This window comes from Carcharodon carcharias, chromosome 18, assembly GCF_017639515.1.
Source record: "Carcharodon carcharias isolate sCarCar2 chromosome 18, sCarCar2.pri, whole genome shotgun sequence".
Taxonomy (NCBI): Eukaryota; Metazoa; Chordata; class Chondrichthyes; order Lamniformes; family Lamnidae; genus Carcharodon; species Carcharodon carcharias.
The window spans coordinates 19,469,667-19,491,012 of record NC_054484.1 but is presented as its reverse complement, the minus strand read 5'-3'; the positions used below and the strand labels follow the sequence as shown (position 1 = coordinate 19,491,012).

At 42.7% G+C, this 21,346-nt stretch overlaps 1 protein-coding gene across 1 annotated transcript; it reads right to left on the bottom strand.

The window, feature by feature from the left end:
• Positions 1-540: 540 nt before the first annotated feature.
• Positions 541-9,630, bottom strand: LOC121290855 (flocculation protein FLO11-like). Its single transcript, XM_041211862.1, has 3 exons — positions 9,511-9,630; positions 4,403-6,235; positions 541-2,158 (listed from the first exon to the last, which is right to left on the bottom strand). Exons 1-3 carry the CDS (start codon positions 9,557-9,559, stop codon positions 1,926-1,928), a joined length of 2,115 nt encoding a protein of 704 aa, XP_041067796.1. The 5' UTR covers positions 9,560-9,630; the 3' UTR covers positions 541-1,925.
• Between the last annotated feature and the right edge of the window lie 11,716 nt (positions 9,631-21,346).

Genomic DNA, 21,346 nt, shown 5'->3' with positions numbered 1-21,346 from the left:
AATGGAGTAACTGAAGGTATAGGCTCTCCTATTGCCTATCAGGAATCATAGTATCAGAAATCCCCCTGTAATAAAGTTTGTCTGTTTCTTGTTGAAACCTGTCCAGTATGTCAAGTTATTACAGGAACCCTCCTGACTTAGAGGTGAGTGCTACCCACTGAATCAAGGCTGACAAAAAGAGTTGAACCAGTTCCTGGAGGAAGCTGATATCATGATACATGTCAGGTGATGTGCCTCTCATTATCTCCTAATCCCTGTTTCGGAATGTCTTTGTGGGGTGTCAGAGAGGAATTTTCCCAGAATTGTCTGCTCTCAGGAATTGGTTAATTTTTTAAAAAGATCTGTATTTGTTTGTCTGTGCTGGGGAATGACATGGCTCCCATGGATGGATAACGTGAAGGGCCATACAACTTAATTGCAACATGGCTGAATGGGACAAATTCCATGGGTAAGCTGGCCTTTCTCTGTTCATCTGTTTCATATGTTTGAACAATACAATTGATGCATGCAGACTGAATCTCAAGTGCAAACTCCATACAGTTTGATAAGCAATATATCTTTATTTATAGAAGAATATATTTTAATAATTACAAATATAAATGGAAAAACATTACAAAATTAGCACCTTTAAAATCTAAATAAATAATGACAGTGTATAGAGCATCAATGTAGAACATGACTTCATTCATCCTATGCTATGGTCTATATGATGAACTTGTTAGTGTGAACTTGTCAACACTGACAAAATTGTTCTTAAATCATGAATTCAATTATTGCAATTTTATGGCAGGAAGTTCATTGCACAAGGTTTTCTTTAATGAGACAAACTGTATATTTAGCTCATTTCCCTGGGATAAGGGTCAATTTTCTGATGTGTTGGTAATCATAGGGATATCCTATATTCAAATGCTAAAAGCTTCTAAAAGATCTAGGATAGGATATTGCTAGAAACTGTGATCAGATGTAACATTACTTTGAGGTTCACATTGTTGCTGAAACCCTGGTTTTTAACCAGCAGTGGTGGAAGCTGGTAGTGGGTCAGGGTGCTAGAATGCTTCTGTGAAGACTGAGAACAGGGAAGTGCAGATCAAGGTATTCCAGGAATCATGGTATAATGCTATCTGTGAGCAGTGTATGAGGTATGATGGCACATTCAGGTGTGTAAATGTGGTATACCTGCTGGAATTAGCACAGTTCATAGCCCATTTACATCTTCTACACCACATAGTCCCTCAGAATAACAAAATTAAGGCGATCAGTGCTCCAAAAGTAACAGAATTACAAATGATAAATGATAAATGGTAAGGGAATGTCTCCAAGTACAATTTCCATAAACTGTTCCTTCACTAACATCAGGTTTGAAATCTTCCTTCAAATGTTTCAGGGCAGTAGGAAATGTAACACAAGGACAAAGCATTGGCCCATGCTAAAACCTATTTAAGCTCTTTATTACATTGGGCTATCTGCAGATATCTTCAGTTAACATTCAGCATTGTAGTTGTTAAGATTTCTTCATTGTTGCTGAATGCTTGAATGCACATAAACAAGAAGGTATGATTCTTGCAAGAATTGCGCAGAACTACTGGGTATTAATATAAATGTTATTAATGTTAATGGATTGTGATTTGCTGGTCCACAATGTCCTGATCTGTATAGTCAATTGTGAAATTGTCCCCATTTTCATTATTGATACCATGAATAAAACCTGACATGGTATCCTATTCACAGATCAATCTGTTTAGAAACAAATATATGAAACTGAATGAGAGACCAGAAATCTATCTTTTTTCTCCATTAATATACGTATTAGATATATTGGTTTTCTTTTTAGTATTATATCTTCCCTGAGTTTTTGATATTTCTTTCAAAAGCTGAATAACCCCTGAGGAAATGATTTGTCCATGGGGAGGATTTTATAAGACGCACTATACGGTGTTGAACCTCCAGAGCAAGTCCGAACCATGCGTGAAGTAATACCCAGAATGTCTCTTCATACAAAACATCACCAGTCCTATGGCCAGGATTAAGAGCAGTGCCACACCTAGTAAACATCCCAACACTATCACAGCCACTCGGAATCCAGAATTATCTGATGGAGTCTGCACCGTGGGAACAGTCTGAATTGTGCTTGGAGCCAGAGTCGTTACTTGTGCTGCACCTGAAACAGGATAAGGTGGGACTTTGAAAAAAAATACTGTAGTAATTCAGCTGAGCTGTCAATGTTATAAATACAAAATAAAAACTACAAGATGCAGTGACCATATGAGACCACAGTGTGTTAGAGACAAGTTAACATAGATGAGTACTATGTACTCTACAGGGTAACACATGCAGTGTCACATATGGGTCAATTATTCTGTAAAAAAAATGAATAGAGCGGAGATTGCTTTTACTTATAAGATGACACAAAGGTTAAAGAATGTTGCAAAGAGGGCAGAGAATGAGACTGTGCTACTGGAGACTGCACATTTTACACATAGAATAGCCAGGAGGTGAAATAACACTAACACTGATGCTAGGAGGGCCAATTTGTGCTGTATTTGAAATAAGAGATTTCATACGATGCAGTGGTTCCCAAGTCCCATTTCTGTCCTGCTTGCTGGGCCCAAAAGAAACTCACGGCAAAATAAAGGGCACAGTCTTATTCACCTTGTTCCTGGTAAGTGCGCATTTCTTCCTGAATGTCATAAAGCATTTATATGACATCTCTCCAAGACTCTGGGTAGAATTTAATGGGTGGTAAGGCAACTAAAATGATGAGGGTGGCTGAGTGGGCCTCCTCTAAAATTGCATCTAGGTCGCAGGCAGTTGGGAGGCTGGAGGGAAGACCCACCCGCCTACAAACCCTCTGGTGGGTCTCCATTATTGTCAGCCCCCTGCCACAGTGCTGGCACTGAATGATCCACTTCGGGCACAATTAGTGCTACCTTCCTTTGGTGCACCTCTTGCAACAATACCTTCATTCTTCAATCCCAACTTTCCCCATACATTTCTTTCACTATACTTTGAACAATTAACTCACATTTCTGTCACAATTAACTTGCCCTTTATGGAGAACAGCAGCCATTTAAGGACCACTTCCTCACTGGACATTATATTTCCCAGTCAAAAATGCTACAGCCAATCCCTTTGGGCATTTTTTTCCTATTCAAATTAAGCTGGGATCCATGGTAACATAAATGAGAGAGCATAACGCGCAAAATACTCGCAATATATAGTAGAAATGGTAAATACAGAATAAGCTATATTAATACATTCTACATCACACTATTCATGATCCCACATAGTACTCAAAGGTGAAAACAGGTACTTTGCTTCAAGTCTTTGCTTACCACATTCTAATTTGGCTATTAGGAGGTGCAAAGGATATGTTTCCTGTTTGTCTTACATACCATCTTTTCATACTATACACTGAGACCAAAACATCATGTGGTGATGAAGTCACATTCTATCTTACTCTTTCCCTCCAATGTGCAACAATACCTGAGCTGCCACAGTTCATTCAAGGTTTGATTGGACTAAAGCCTCAAGACAAATGATAACCAACCCATAGAAACTTTATTTGTTCTTTATGTTCTGCTAATACTTCTGGAATGAGATTTTCAATCAGATGCAAAATAAGTTCAAAGTCAGGGTCAAGAGGCCTAAAGTATCTTCAGGTTCTAGTTTCATCTGAATTTGTCAACAAACTGCATGACCAAACTTCAGTGCAGCTTACTAGCTCTTTCTGGAAGGGTGAGAATCTGCCATGTCCTAGACAGAGTGGGCCAACGATAAGTTGGAGAGAAGCAAAGGGGTACACAAAGAGCTTAAAAACAGAAGAAAAGCAATTAAATCATTCCCATTCATTGCTAATACGCATATGTTTGTGATCACAGGAACGTCTGCAAATAACTAATTTAGATCTCCAGGCCAATACATGTAATGTTCAGTGATAAATGTGATCCTGATTTGGGCACTCACAGAACGTTATATTTTCACCTTCAGTTTCCAAGCAGGGACATAAAACTGCAACAGATGACTCAAATTTAATTAAAACTGCTGCTGTCGTAATCACTTCAAGTATCAGACTTAATGTATCAACAAGAATTGACTCACTCTAGATGCATCTAAGAGCGAATTAGGCACATCCGTTATGCCAGATGTTGAAACAGATGATGTCAAGTGTGGATCAACTCTTGCATTACATATAGCTGCGGCTGATTTGGAGTTGGGAATCATTTGATATAATAGAATTAGGTCTAGCTAATGTAAAAGAGGGAAGCCTTAATGTACCAGGTGTAAGTACAATGGATGTAGAGCTGGATTCACTTGAAGCTCTGGAATGAGCTGTAGCTAATGTGGAGAGTGAATTCACTTGTTCTACAATATAGAAGTATATCTAACATTGAGGTTGGCTCACCTGATGTACCAGATGCAGAGGCAGCTGACGTAAAGGTTGTCTCACTTGGTATTCCAGAAGTAGCTGCAGCTGATGTGGGCAATGATGATGTAGAAGTGGGCAATCCTCTTGGACTAGTTGTTTGAGTAGATGAAGTAGAAGCGTGTATCCTTGATGGACTAGACGTTTGAGCAGATAATGTAGATGTGGACACACTTGATGGACTAGGTGTTTGAGCAGATGATGTAGAAGCGGGCACACTTGATGGACTGGATGTTTGAGCAGATGATGTAGATGCGGACACACTTGATGGACTGGATGTTTGAGCAGATGATGTAGATGCGGGCACATTTGATGGACTGGATGTTTGAGCAGATGATGTAGATGCGGACACACTTGATGGACTGGATGTTTGAGCAGATGATGTAGATGCAGGCACACTTGATGGACTGGATGTTTGAGCAGATGATGTAGATGCGGACACACTTGATGGACTGGATGTTTGAGCAGATGATGTGGATGTGGACACACTTGCTGGACTAGAAGTTTGAGCAGATGATGTAGAAGCGGGCACACTTGATGGACTGGATGTTTGAGCAGATGATGTGGATGCGGACACACTTGATGGACTAGTTGTTTGAACAGATGATGAAGATGTGGGCACACTTGATGGACTAGATGTTTGAATAGATGATGAAGATGTGGGCACACTTGATGGACTAGATGTTTGAATAGATGATGAAGAAGTGGGCACACTTGATGGACTCAATGTTTGAGCAGATGATGTAGATGCGGGCACACTTGATGGACTAGATAGAGTTGTTGATGTAGTGGATGCCAGAGCAGAAGAAGCGGAAGTGAGCACGCTTGATGGAGTAGAATTTGCAGTGGAAGACATAGAATCGGGCACACTCGATGGACTAGATAGAATTGTTGATGTACTGGATGTCAGAGCAGAAGATGAGAAAGTGGACACGCTTGACAGAGTAGATGTTGTAGCGGAAGACATAGAATCGGGCACACTTGATGGACTGGATGTTTGAGCAGATGATGTAGATGCGGGCACACTTGATGCAGTAGCTAGAGTTGTTATTGTAGTAATTGACACACTTGATGTAATGGATGCTAGAGCAGAAGATGAGGAAGTGCTCGCGCTTGACGGAATAGATGTTGCAGTGGATCCTGTAGAATCGGGCATACTTGATGGACTAGGTAGAGTTGTTGATCCACTGGATGCCAGAGCAGAAGATGTGGAAGTGGACACACTTGATGTATTTGATGTTGCGGCTTGCGGTGTCAAAGTGGGCATACTTGATGGACTGGATGATGAGACAGGTGATGTAGAAGCAGGCATGCTTGTTGGACTAGTTATTGGAGTTGTAATTGTGGAAGTTGTCACATTTGATGTACTGGACGCCAGAGCAGAAGATGAGGAATTAGACACACTTGATGTAATCGATGTTGGGGTTGCTGACATTGAGGTGGGCATGCTTGATGCATCAGATGTAGTTGTTGGTGATGTAAAGGTATTCAGACTTGATATGCCAGATGTAGTTTCTTCTGAACTAGAAACCAGCACACTTGATGTACTTGCAGCTGATATGCTTGTCATAGTTTGTGTTGAAGTACTTGAGGGCGATGTGGTAACCGTTGAAGATGGACTTGTGACTGTTCCTGTGGATGTTGATGCACTTGCTGAAGAAGTACTTTCTCCAGGTGCTGATGATGACAAATCTCCTGTTGTGTTTGTTGAAGTAACTGCTGTAAGAGTGGATGTTGATGACCCATCTGTACTTGCACTGACGGTCTGGATCGTTGTTGAAGCAACTGGTGTGCTCGTCTGATTAGTGATACCTGAAAATAGAAAGTAAGAGCTTGATTATCACAAACCTCTGTCTTTTATGGAAAGAAAGGGCAAATGTTATTGTTTTAAATTCTTGCCTCATAATTGTCTATTGAAATTAGGAGAAATCTTGTGTTTAACACCATATTTTCATTTGGTTCATGAACATAGTTTTGATTGATGCTGGTCCCAGTCCTACTCGCCTTTGAACACGGAGAATAAAATCATTTATTCCTTTCCAGCTGCTGATAAATTAGTTTGCACTTCCTTGAGTCAGCTGGGTGCACTTAAAGCAATGCATGAACATGAATGCAGAATTGGCCCAGTGTCTTACAATCTGCCCATAGTTTAAAGGAGACACTTTCAGGAGCAAGGGAACTGCTACATATTACAAGGTAAGAAGAATTGCTCTCAACTGGAAATAATCCCTGGTCATTGAAAGCCATGAATCATTAAAGATATATAAAACATTCTTCTATTTAATGAAGCTATGGGATTAAAGGAGCGGTGGCAGAGTGCATACAATATTGGCTAAGGGACAAAAATCAGGGAGCAAAAGTGAGTGGTTCTTTTACAGACTGGATGAGAGTAGAGAGCTGTGATCCCTGGGGATTGTCATTCTGACCAGTGCTCATTTATATATAATATATATAATTGACACAAAACTAGGAAGTGCAGTAGACAATGAGGAGGGCAGTAACAGTGTTCAGATGGAGTTGAAGTTGATAAGGCTGTTAAGGAAGCATATGGGGGCCTTGGCTTTATATATAATATAAAAACTAAGAAGTCAAATAAATCTTTGTAAAGCACTGGCTTGACCTCAGGTGGAATAGTGTGTTCCCTTCTATAGGCACCACAATTTTGGGACATGGTAACAAAGAGATTTACTAGAATGGTACCAGGGATGAAAGAATGCCCAGCCAACCCTGCAAAGTCCTCCTTAGTAATATTTGGGGATTTCCGCCAAAATTGGGAGAACTGTTCCATGGTCTAGTCAAGTGATAGCCTGGCATAGCTATACTCACAGAATCATACCTTAAAAGGCAATGTCCCTGACGCCACCATCCAAATATGTCCTGTTAGTATAGACCCACCAAAGGCTGCTTCACAGTGGTACATAGGAAGGAAGGAGAGGCCCTAGGAACTCTCAACATTGACTCCAGACCCCATGAAGTCTCAATGCAACAGGTCAAACATGGGCAAGGAAACCCCCTGCTGATTACCACCTACTGCCTCCCTCAGCTCATAATTCAGTACTCCTTCAGGTTGAACACCAACTGGTAGGACCACTGATAGTGTCAAGGACACAGAATAAACTCTGAATGGGGGTTGTCAATGTCCACCACCAAGCTCAGTGACACCATCACTGATCAAACTGGCCAAATGCTGGAGGGCACATCTGCCAGACTGGGCCTGCGGGAGGTGATGAGGGATGAACAATTGGGCTACTTGGCCTCACCCTCAGCAATGTACCTGTCATGGGTGAATCTGTCCTTGACAGTATTTGTAAGAGTGATGACTGGATGCTCCTTTTTTTTATTCATTTACAGGATGTGGGTGTTGCTATAGGCCAGCATTCATTGCCCACCCCTAGTGTCACATTACCACTGTGCTAAATTGAATACATTCAGAACAGATCAAATCTAGGTTTGAGACATTGTAGGCCTTCAGCATCAGCAGAGTTGTATTCAATGATAATCTGTAACCTCATGACATCATTCTACCATTATCATTAAGACAAGGGATCAACTCTGGTTCAATGAGGAGTGCAGGAGAGCAGTACCAGGCATATCCAAAAATAAGGTGCCAACCTGGTGAAGCTAAAACAGAATTCAGCGCCATTTGCAGCTCCTCAAATACTGAAGACGTCCATGTCCATATATAGACCTGGACAACATTCAGGCTTGGGCTGATAGGTGGCAAGCACCATTTGCGCCCTGGAAGTGCCAAGGCAATGACGATCTCCCACAAGAGAAAATCTAACCACCTTCCCTTGATGTCCAACCATTACCTTTGCTGAATCCCCCAACATCCTGGGATTACCAATCAATTTAACTGGATCAGCCATATGAATAATCTAGCTACAAGAGTAGGTCTGATGCTTGGAATTTTGCAGTGAGTAATTCACCTCCTGACTCCCCAATGCCTATCCATCATCTGCATCGCACAAGATGGAATACTTTCCACCTGCCTGGATGAGTGCAAGTCTAACAACACTCGAGGAGCTCAACATCATCCAAGACAAAGCAGTTCACTTAATCAGGGCCCCATCTATCAACTTTAACATTCATTCCCTCCAACGCAGGAGCACTGTGGTAGCAGTGCGTTCCATCTCCAAGATCTCCACTGCAGCGACTCACCAACAGCACCTGCCAAACCCGCTACCTCTGCCCCCTAAAAGACTAAGGCTACGGGGATCAATGGAACATCACAACTTGCAAGTTCCCTTCCAAACCACACACCATCCTGACTTGGAAATATATTGCCATTCCTTCACTGTCACTGTCAAAATCATGGAACTCCTTCCCTAAGTCCATCAATTTGTTTGGGTGAATGCCTCTGCAAGAGCCATCTCTTCTAATCATATTCTTCAGCTTGCCTATTGTTCAATATTTCTCTTTTCAAATACAGGCACTGTATAGCTTCCCAAAAGAATTCATGGACTCTGTTTCCACGAGAATTTGTGGCCAAAACAATTTCACAGTCTAACCATCCTTTAGCTAAGAGCCCTCTCCTTTAACTTTTTGCTGAATATCTTAAATTTGTGTTTTTAATTGCCATCTCACCATCCAGCTGTGTCAGCCTATAACCACCCACTTGATCAGAATCCTTCCTAATCTTGCAGATGTTGAGCAGGTCAAGGCTGAACCTTCTCAGTTCTAGTGAAAAAAATCATCACTGCTTCAATCTCTCTTAAAGCTTCATCTGACCTGACAATTTTCTACATCTTTCCAAGCTCATATTATCATTTTATGACACTGCTAAGTTTCTCTTGTTCCCTCTCAGCCTTTCCTTTTATATAAATGTTTGAGGATTTTTCAGCACTTATTCACATTCTAACATTTTTTAAAAAATCCAGCTCATAGACTATTAAACTCAGTAAAGGCTTCCCATGACTGCTGATTCTCAGTTCCCTCTCCCAATTTGTTCAGCCCTGTGAAGGGGCTTATTTATCCTCTGCTTTCCCCCTCTACTATTTGACATCCCATTCATAAATATTACAAGAGTATACATAAAAAGGATATAACACCAAATTGAGAGCTCAATATAACATTGGCAGACTTACCTAAGCTTGTAAATATTAAAATTAAGCTCAAAATCATTCCTGACTCCATGTTAGTACAGGAACAAGTTACCTCTCGCAGTAAGTGAATGCTTGATGCACAAAATCCTTTTTAAAGCTTCCAGAAATGTTTCACAGACGTACTTTCTTACGTAATAGGTTAAAGAAATGTAATGATTCACGATGAGGTAAGAAACTGAACCTTTTCATTCTGTGCAGGTGAGGCAATGGGAGTGGCAATAGTTGATTCCAAAGCTAACATAGCATAATTGTCCATTTTAACACTGTGTTTTCCAGATTTCAGCTATGCAGTTAGGATTTTACAAACCCATGACCCATGAAAGGCATATGTACAACAATGAACAATAGCAAGCAGTGGCATTGTAAAACTAAAATCCTTTTAGGCATCTGGATTTTTGCTTTTAAATCCTGTATGCCTTTGGTGTTCAGAAACCGCTGACTAATTTTTTTTTTGTTTGTGGGATGTGAGCATCTTTGGCTAGGCCATCATTTATTGCCCATCCCTAATTGCCCTTGTTCAGAGTGCATTTTTTAAGAGTCAACCACGTTGCTGTGTGTCTGGAGTCACATCCAGGCCAGAGTATATGAGGACAGCAAATTTCCTTCATTAGTGAACCAGATGGGTTTTTATAACAATTGACAATGGCTTCGTGGTCATCATTAGACTTTTAATTTCAGATATTTATTGAATTAAAATTCCATTATCTGCAGTGGAAGTGCAGCCACAACTGGCCCCTTGAACCCTGGCACTGCCTCTTTCACATACCCTCCAGGATCAGGGTAACTGTCTTTGTCAGTGCATCGTACTGTTGTGTAAAGGGTTAATGTTAAATATGTAAACAGACAGTCTACATATCAGTAATGTAAGACCACAGGACAGTAGAGAATGCTGGTAGTTCTACGTGAATCCTCGTACTAACTTGTCATGTACAAATTTAGAAGAATGTTGAATAAAAGTTAAGGTTTACCAACAGCCTTGCCTCCAGCAGTCTCGTACAATCTTAACCAAGGGTAGCCGAAGGTAAGGCCCACAAGGATGATAACAGGCTTACCTCCCTGTGGAGAACTCCTTGGCTTCGACTCAATGCAAGCACACAGCTAATGGTGGCAACCCTCTGTGCCATTTTGCTGTGGCAGCGCACTAAGGCACCATTTGCATGTTCTTTTTTTATTGAAGTCCTGACTTAGGAAATATAGTTCAATGTATAGTTTTTGCTTTATTAATATTTATCCTTGCCTCAGAATATTTCTCTATTATGCACTAATTTGTTATGATCCCAGTTGATGTCACTACTGGACAAGTCAGATCCCAGAGCGGAACCTGACTTGATGGATCCTAACTTTTACTTCTTGTTTAGCAACATGGAGGGCAGCTACTGAACAGAGTCACAGGAGTCTGCTGATGAACTTCTAACAAAAGAGTAAAACATTTCTTAAACAAGAAAAGATTAACTATATTACACTAACTCCTATACAGAGAAATTGGTAAAGTTAATACAAGTTACAAAGTCTATCTTATATGCTAATGTTCGTAGTAGGTATACAGTCAATGTAAACTAACGGACGAACAGTGGTCAGACACCACCTTACAAAAACAAGTTTCTATGGATTTCTCATCAACCCCCGCCAGGCACCTGTCACATTGTGAGCTGAACGGTCTCACTGAAACTTTGTCTTTCTCACGAGGGTTTCCAATCTCCATGCTCGAAGAACTTGCTTGGAATTGCCTCCCACACGACACTTCTTCTTGGACATCTTCAACAAGGATCCACCTTTTGGGTTTCTCTCTTTGCTTCTGATGTTCCTTTTCAATGGATCCTATGTGCTTTCAGGATTCACCCTCCAAACACACTCAGGTATGTGGCTGTGCCAAACAGGACACCACTGCTCCAAAGGCCCTCAGTTAGGGATCACTGACCTTCGACTGTCTCCTCAGGTCTTCTGGATTCTCACAAGCACACCTTGTTCCAAGTCTGCTCCCTACCTTTCCTTTTCCTCTGGCCCTCACTCTTAGCTTCACTTAACAGGATATGTTTCAGATTCCTGCCCTTGTTTCTTAACTTGACTGTCTTCTTGCGATCTCTTTTTATCCCACTCCCTGGTTTTGGGACATTTCTTCTCTGGTTTAGGGAGTCGGCAGCTCCTGTCCTGCCTCTTCTGGCACTTCCTGCAGAATGGGGCTCCTCTCTGGGGATGTATAAGGTCACCTGATCTTATTTTCCTGCTGTTTCACTTTCAGGTCTTGTTTCCCTGCTGCACAGGTGCACAGGAACATCTTCCAGCTGGTGAAGCCTTTTTGGCTTCATCGCTAATTGAAGAATTGCCAAACATCGTCAACAGCAAATTTACGATGATCTTTATTACTGAAGAAAGGCACATATATCAAGATATTTCTGGGCAGGACGTAGTACTGGGGGACTGCAGGGAACGTATTCATGGGTGTAGAAGGGAAATGTGTGTGAAATGATACAGGTTCATTCCTCTCTCGCCAAGGGGAGAATTTTCAGTTTGGCGAGCGGGGGTGGGGTCTGCTCGTCAAAGCGTGAAATGACGCGGGGTGACGTTGGGCGTGCGTCCTGACATCACCGTGCATCATTTAGACTTTCAGTTCGGCCGGCGCGTAGATGCCAAACTGGGAAAGGCCTATTAAGGCCGTTAATTAACTAATTAACCCTATTGAGAAAGCTGCCCATCCAACCTTAAGGTTGGCAGAGGGTCAGGCGAAGAGCCCTGGTGGCCTTTGCATTTTTCACGGAACCTCATCCACGGGTAGGAGGATGTTTCATGAAGGGTTTATAAATTAAATAAAATTTTTCATTAAAGTTCTTTGACGTGTCCCAGCTCATGTGACACTGTCACATGAGGGGACATGTCATAAAATGTTCTTTTCTTTAGTGAAGGTGCCTCAGGGAGATTTCTGCGTATGCGTGAAAGAGCACACTCCTGACTCAGGGAACCGGCAACCCCCCCAACTCCCTCGGCCCGCACAGGGAGCGTACAGCGCTTCCAGGCAAGTGTCAGGCTGGGCAGGCCTTAATTGGCCCGCCCACGTGAAGTGACGTTGTGGACCCGATCGGGGGGTGTCGATCGGGTCTGCAGCTGCCCGCGCCCATCCCTGCCCGGACCCGCTCAAGCCTCCCACCACCCCCCCCACCACCCCCCCCAACGGCGGGGGGGGGGCGGGGGGGCATATTTATCCATCAGATTATGCAATTGGATTGATTTATGGCCTTTCTGGAAGTTTTCTGAAAGTTCCTGAACTTGAGTTAATGAAATTCACTTCAAAGGCGATTGGAATATTCCAGCAGCAGAAAAATTGAAAATTGCTGTGACTTTTGAGTTACCACAAATAGATCAGTGTAAGCATTATTTAGTTCCTTTCTAAGATGATATTTTACAGATATTTCCACACCTCCCATTTCTCTATTTTCTTCCAATGCTAGCCAACTTGGAAACAAATGGCATTTTCTATCTTCCTTCACATCTTATTTCTCCAATTTCGTCCTTTGCTAAGGGATATCACACTTCTGTATCCACATATATTAATGATTCAGCAAATTCAGGGCACTTGAAATTAATTTGATTTACCATTTGCTCTCAGTTGTCACAGCTTGGATGGGAAAAAGCAACTACACCGCCCAAAAGAGATAATACATCTGGCGTCATTGTTCTGTACAAAGAGTGCTATTGAAATGATAAACATTCAGGAATTCACCCCTCCCTCCAAGTGCTCTCATCATCAAACATTTCCAAGTCAGTTGTAGTGATGTTAGTGTTGAGCTAAGCCCAACCTATTTACCCCTGACAATGATCCTGAGGGTTCAACCTAAAAAAGCCATTATGTTTTGCAGCAGTTCCACACCATCCATCTTGTGGCCTTTGGGTAAGACTCCGCATTTTCTGCTGTAGTTTCATACCTATCGGAAAATAGATGGAGGAAGTGAGTTAGCAGCTACAATGTTCTGTCCTTTTGATAGTGGGTCATTACAAACGCGCTCACCATTTTGCAGAAAAGTACTTTTCCCGGCATGTAATAGCTACCGTGACTTTTAAGAAAGCCCAAACTTTTGGAACCCTTATATTTATTTTCTAATTAAGTAAGGAACTGATGCAATAAAGTTTGCTCTTTTTTTTTAACAAATTAATTTATGAGGGGTGAAGTTTTGTTGGCTTGAGATGAATGTGGTTAACTTTGAGGAATGGAGCACGGGGCTAGGGAGAGAGATCATGGATAAAAACAAAAAACTGCGGATGCTGGAAATCCAAAACGAAAACAGAATTACCTGGAAAAACTCAGCAGGTCTGGCAGCATCGGCGGAGAAGTAAAGAGTTGACGTTTCGAGTCCTCATGACCCTTCAACAGAACAGAGAGATCATGGACCCTGCTGCTTCTCCTGTTTCCAGACCCTAAGGTGTGTCTGTGCAAAAGAATTTTAAGAGGCCAGAGAACAAAGACTGAATGGTTCACAATTATATCTTGTGGTTTCCTGTTCAGCAACTCTGAAGACTCTGCTGATTGCTCCTTCCCGAAATAGTATATTTTCAATATCTAATATGAACACAATTTTATGACGATACTTCAATACCTCAAGAAACTCATAAAAGCACCAAGATAGAGTGGAGTAATAGGTAAGTGGAGGAAAGGACAGGATTGAAGCCAATGGGAAAGTTTCTTTAGAATCATGTGCTGTGTAAAATAGGCTACTGATTCACTGTGACCCCATTACACTCCGGCCCTGACAACCTCACCCCACAAAGCCTGCTCACAGTAAACTTCTATTGGCAACAAAATAAACAGAGCTCCAGCCATGATCCCATCCTCTGTTCACAAGAACATTATGGGTGACATAATGAGCCCAGTTCATCTCAACCACCCCAGAATGTCACATGAACAAACATATTATGAGCAGGAGGAGACCATTCTGCCCTTCAAGCCTGCTGTACCATTTGATAACATAGAATCACATAATTGTTACAGTGTAGAAGGAGGCCATTCAGCCCCTTATGTCTGCACTGGCTTTCTGAGCATTTTAACTGAGTGCCAATTTCCTGCCTTTTCCCTGTAACCCTGCACATTGTTTCTACTTAGATTATCATCCAATGTCGTCTTCTATGCCTCAATTGAACCTGCCTCCACCACACCTCCAGGCAGTGCATTCCAAACCCTAACCACTCACTGTGTGAAAAAGTTTTTCTCACCTTGAATTTGCTTCTTTTGCAAAACACTTTAAAACTGTGCCCCCTGGTTCTTGATCCATTTATGAGTGGGAACAGTTTCTCCCTATCTACTCTGCCCAGACCCCTCATGATTTTGAAAATTTTATCAAGTCCCTGAACAATGCCTAAATTACACCAGTGACTACAATCAAAAATACTTGAATTAACTATAATTCAATTTGGGAATCGTGAAAGGTGCTATATAAATGTAGGTTTTGCCTTTCTTTCATCACTCCTGCACTCAGTGGGCTGAGTGACTGTAGCAATGGGGAAATTGGAGGCCCAGTGCTGATTCTCTAAGAATAATTAACCACAGAGCAATCAATTAGAAAAGTGGTTACAAAGAAATCACTACATTGACAAAACAATTCAACTTTGTTACTAATCTCCCCCCAACACCCTCCTTTAACCTTCCCCACAAACCCCCTCCAACCCCTCCACCTCCCTAACACCCACTCTCATCTACCTCCCATCCCCCCTCCAGCCCCCCAACCTCCCCGAACCCCCACTCCAAACTTCCTCCCACACCCCTCAAACCCCCAACCTCCCCCAACCCCCACTCCAAACTTCCTCCCACCACCCCCCCAACCTCCCCCAACCCCACTCCAAACTTCTTCCCATTCCCCAACCTCCCCGAACCCCCACTCCAAACTTTTCCCCATCCCCCCATACCCCAAACCTCCCCACAACCCCCTTTCCAATCTTCCCCCACAAAAACCCTCCAACCCCACCCAATCTCCCCTCCAGCCTCCCACCAACCTCCCCCCAACAACACCCCCAACCGTCCCCAAACCCCTCCAAAACCCCACAACTCCCACTCCAAATTCCCCCACAACCTCCCAACAACACCCTTCCAACCTTCCCACCAAACCCCTTCCAACCTGCCCCGCAATCCCACTTCTAACCCCCCAACCTCCCCAACCCCTACTCCAACCTCCTCCATCGCCCCTCCAACACCCCCAATCTACCCCAAACCCCACTCCAAACCCCTCCAACTTCCACCAACCCTTACTCCAACCTCCTCCATCGCCCCTCCAACACCCCCAATCTACCCCAAACCCCACTCCAACCCTCCTCCAACTTCCACCAACACCTCTCCAACCTTCCTCAACCCCCAATGACCTCTCACCCAGCCGCCCGTCCAACTCTCCCCCAACCCCACTGCTCCCCACCACCACCTCCAGCACCCCCCCCACTCACACACAGCATTCAATTAGTTATAAAATTACAGGGATTTGACTTACTACTTTTCAAGCAGAAACACTCTCAGTTGCTGCTTCTCACCTTCAGACAGGGTCGTGGTTACCTGGTGGGCTCTTCAAAGGCTCGAAAGGCCTCTCGCGGGCCCCAGTGATATCTAGCTTTAGCATAATCAGTGAGGCCGCGCCTCCTTTTTTATGGCAGTAGAGTTGGTAGAATGTGGGGGTGTCCTGGGGGTGGGGAGGAGGAGCTGCTGGGGTCCTGTGGGTCTTTACAACAGTTACCCAGAAGTCAGAGGAGGTTTTAATTCTTCTAACTTCTTCTAAGTAACTATTGGTGTTACCCTGGCAGGACCACCTGAAGTTTGCGATTTAAACTGCATTTTCGGATGGTCCCCAGTGCAACACAATTGTCCAGAGGAAGTGTGCACTTCTGGGCAATTGCCGTGCAAACCCTTACCTGGGACCTTCCCAGGGGGATTCACCAATGCATCTTTGGGGTACCCGCCCCAAACCTGGTGGAGGGGGGGAGCTCGGAGGTTACAGGCCCATATGTGTGGTCAAAGTCTGCAGCTTGAACACATCTGACGCAGAGCTGGAGTCTGAGTTGTGGACATTGCAGGGCACCAGAGAGGGAGAATGTTACCTGGATGTTTTGTTCCAGGAGGTAGTCAGACCCCTTAGGTTAGTGTCACAACAGTGGATTACAGTATCGCGATTACTTACAGGCATTTTGAGCTTTTTAGGGAAGACTTTTTTTAAAAAAACACATACAAGCAAAGACACTGAGCAAAAGGTGGCTGAGAATGTAAAGTAACCACCTTCTGGAAAATCCCTATGTTGATTTTACTTGACCGACTAGTCCTAAGATAACATGGAGTGTTGCACCTAAAAAGGTGTCAACTTCAGTCAGAGACACTCGGCTGTGTTGCCTACCTGGTGCCAGGGTTAAGTAAATATCATCAGGAACTTGAAGTGGGAGGGGAAAGACCCAGTTGTTATAGTCGACCTAGGTACCAACGATATAGGTAGAATGAGAAAAGAGGTTCTGCTGAGGGAATACGAGCAGCTAGGGGCTAAATTAAAAAGCAGAACCAAAAAGATAATAATCTCTGGATTACTACCTGAGCCACGAGCTAATTGGCACAGGGTCAATTTGATGAAAGAGGTAAATGCATGGCTTAAAGATTGGTGTGGAAGAAATGGGTTTGAATTCATGGGACATTGGAACCAGTACTGGAGAACGAGGGAGCTATTCCGTTCAGACAGGCTCCACTTGAATTATGCTGGGATCAGTGTCTTGGCGAATTGCATAACTAGGGTTGGAGATAGAGCTTTAAACTAAATAGTGGGTGGGGAGGGTTCAGTTGTATGGAAATATAAAAAAAATCAAAGTTTAAGGAGAGGGTAAGAGTGCAGATTAGTGACGAGGCTGATTGTTACCAAAAAGTGAAAGGAGGGGACAGAATGTGTGAACGCCATATTGCACCAAAGAATCATATAAGCGTAGGGAAAATTGACAATAGGGCAAACTTAAAGGCTTTGTATCTGAATGCACGGAGCATTCGGAATAAAACTAATGAGTTAACAGCACAAATAGAGATAAATAGGTATGATTTGGTGGCGCTTACTGGGACGTGGTTACAGGGAGAACAGGTTTGGGAGTTGAATATCCAAGGGTACTCAGTGTTTCGGAAGGATAGGCAAGAAGGAAAAGGAGGTGGTGTAGCTTTGTTAGTAAAGGAAGAGATCAGTGCTATACTGAGCAATGATATAGGTACTGGAGAGCAAGATGTAGAGTCAGTCTGGGTAGAAATAAGAAATAACAAGGGAAAGAAGTCCCTGGTGGGAGTAATCTATATGTCCCCAAACAGTAGTTCAGCAGTAGGGCACAGTATAAACCAGGAAATACTGGGAGCATGTAAAAAAAGCACAGCAATAATCATGGGTGATTTTAATATGCATATAGACTGGACTAATCAAATTGGCAAGTGTAGCCTCGAGGGAGAGTCCATAGAGTGTATTAGAGATTGTTTCTTGCAACAATATGTTGCGGAACCAACCAGGGGGCAGGCTATTCTGGATTTGGTTTTGTATAATGAGATGGGATTAATTAATGTTCTCATAGTAAAGGGTCCTCTAGGCAAGAGTGATCATAGCATGATAGAATTTCAAGTTCAGTTTGAGAGTGAGAAACTTGAGTCCCACACTAGTGTTCTAGAGTTAAACAAAGTTAACTACATAGGCATGAGGGCAGATTTGGCCTGAGTGGACTGGGCAGGAAGGCTACAAGGTAGGACAGTTGATGAACAGTGGCAGTTATTTAAGGAGATATTCAATTCTTCCCAAGTAAAATATATTCCAAAGAGGAAGAAAGATGGTAAGAGGGGGGAAAAGCATCCATGGCTAAGCAAGGAAGTTAAAGATAATATAAAGGCAAAAACTAAGGCATACCAAATTGCAAAGGTCAGTGGCAGGCTGGAAGACTGGGAAGCTTTTAAAGATCAACAAAAGGTTACTAAAAAAATAATAAAAAGAGCAAAGGTAAATTATGAAAGAAAACTAGTGCAAAATGTAAAAACTGATAGCAAAAGCTTCTACAAGTATATAAAAGGAAAGAGAGTAGCTAAAGTGAATGTTGGTTCCTTGGAGGATGAGACTGGGGAGTTAATAGTGGGGAACGCAGAAATAGCAGCGATGCTTAATCAACATTTTGCCTCAGTTTTCACGGTGGAGGACATTAGTGCCACCCCAATAGTAACAGGTAATGCAGAGGGTATAGAGAAGGAGGAACTTAGAACAATCACCACCACTAGAGAAAAAGTACTGAGCAAACTATTGGGATTAAAGGGTGACAAGTCCCCAGGACCTGATGGCCTATATCCCAGGGTCTTAAAGGAAATGACAGCGACGATAGTGGATGCATTGGCCATAATATTCCAAAATTCCCTGGATTCTGGAAAGGGTCCAGTAGATTGGAAAAATGCTAATATAACACCTTTATTCAAAAAGGCGGGGAGGCAGAAAGTAGGAAACTATAGACCAGTTAGTTTAACATCTGTCGTTGGGAAATTGGTGGAATCCATTTTTAAGGAAGTAATAATGGGACATTTGGAAAGTCAAAATGCAATCCATCAGAGTCAGCATGGTTTTATGAAGAGCAAATCATGTTTGACTAATTTTCTATAGTCTTGAAGATGTGACAAGCAAAGTGGATAATGGGGATCCTATGGATGCAGTATATCCGGACTTCCAGAAGGCCTTTGATAAGGTGCCACACAAAAGATTAATATACAAGATAAGAACACACGGAGTTAAGGGTAAAATATTAGATTGGATAGAGGATTGGCTAACCTCTATCCAAGAAACCAGAGAGCCAGGATATATGGGTCTTTTTCTGGATGGCAAACTGTAACTAGTGGGGTGCCACAGGGTGCAGTCCTTGGGCCCCAACTATTTATAATCCATATGAATAACTTGGGTTCAGGGATAGAAGGTACTATAGCTAAAATTGCAGATGACACCAAAAAAAGGTGGGAAAATAAGTTGCAATGGAGAAATAAGAAGCTTACAAATGGATATGGACAGGTTAGGTGAATGGGCCCAAATTTGGCAGATGGAGTTTAACATGGATAAGTGTGAGGTTATCCATTTTGGTCAGAAGAATAAAAATGCGACTTATTATTTAAATGGAGAGAAACTTCAGAATGCTTCAGTGCAGAGGGATCTGGGTGTCCTCGTGCATGAATCGCTGAAAGCTAGTATGCAGGTACAGCAGGTAATAAGGAAGGCAAATGGAATTTTGGCACTTACTGCTAAAGGAATAGAGTATAAAAATAGGGAAATGTTGTTGCATTGTACAAGGCATTAGTGAGACCGCACCTGGAGTACTATGCATGGTTTTGATCCCTTTACTTGAGGAAGGATGTAGTTGCATTGGAGGCGTTTCAGAAGAGGTTCACTAGATTGATTCCAGAGATACGGGACTTGTCTTATGAGGAGAGATTGAGCAGTTTAGGCCTATAATCGCTAGAGTTTAGAAGGATGAGAGGAGATCTAATTGAGGTGTATAAGATGCAAAAGGGGATAGACAAAGTAGATGTGGAGTGGATGTTTCCCCTTGTGGGGCATTCTAGAATGAGAGGCCATGGTTTTAGGCTAAGGGGTGGTAGATTTAAATCAGAGATGAGGAGGAATTACTTTTCTCAAAGGGTCGTGAATCTATGGAATTCACTGTCTCAGACTGCGGTGGATGCTGGGACACTGGATAAATTTAAGGAGGAGATAGACAGATTTTTAATCAGTAATGGGTTGAAAGGTTATGAGGAGAGGGCGGGAAATTGGAGTTGAGGCTGAAATGAGATCAGCCATGATTGTATTGAATGGCGGGGCAGGCTCGAGGGGCTGAATTGCTTACTCCTGCTCCTAGTTCTTACGTTCTTATGAAAGGATGTGATTGCACTGGAGAGGGCGCAGAGGAGATTCACCAGGACGTTGCCTGAGCTGGAGCCTTTCAGCCACGAAGAGAGACTGGATAGGCTAGGGTTGTTTTCCTTAGGGCAGCGAAGGCTGAGGGGGGACCTGATAGAGGTATACAAAATTATGAGGGGCATAGATGGTGTAGATAGGAAGAAACTTTTCCCCTTAGTGGAGGTGTCAATAACCAGGGGGCATAGATTTAAGGTAAGGGGCAAGAGATTTAGAGGGCATTTAAGGAAAAGAATTTTCACCCATAGGATGGATGGGGTCTGGAACACCTTGCCTGAGGGGCTGGTAGAGGCAGGAACCCTCACAACATTCAAGAAATATTTAGATTTGAAACACTTTAGTATACAGAGCTACGGGCCAAGTGCTGGAAAATGGGATTAGAATAGATAGGTGCTTGATGGCCGACACGGACACAATGGGCTGAAGGGCCTGTTTCTGTGCTGTATAACTCTATGGCTCTATGACTAAACATTGGCCTCTTAGAGGTAGAGATAGGAGAAATTATCATGAGGAATGAGAAAATGGCAGAAACAATGAACAAGTATTTTATCTGTTTTCACAGTAGAAGACATCATTTACATAACAAAAATAAAGGGCAGCCTCGTGGACTAAAAATAATGAGGAAATTAAGGTAATTGATATCAGTGGAGAAATATACTGGACAAACTTAAGAGTCTAAAATCCGACAAATCCCCAGGACCTGATGGTCTATTTCCTAAGGCTCTCAAAGAGATAGCTGCAGAGATTGAGGATGCACTGGCTGCGATTTTCCAAAATCCCTGCTATTCTGGGACGGTCCCAGCAGATTGGAAGTTAACAAATGTAATACCGCTTTTCAATAAGGCAAGGAGAAAGAGAACAGGGAACGTCAGAGCAGTTAGTCTGACATTAGTCATTGGGAAAGTGTTGGGATC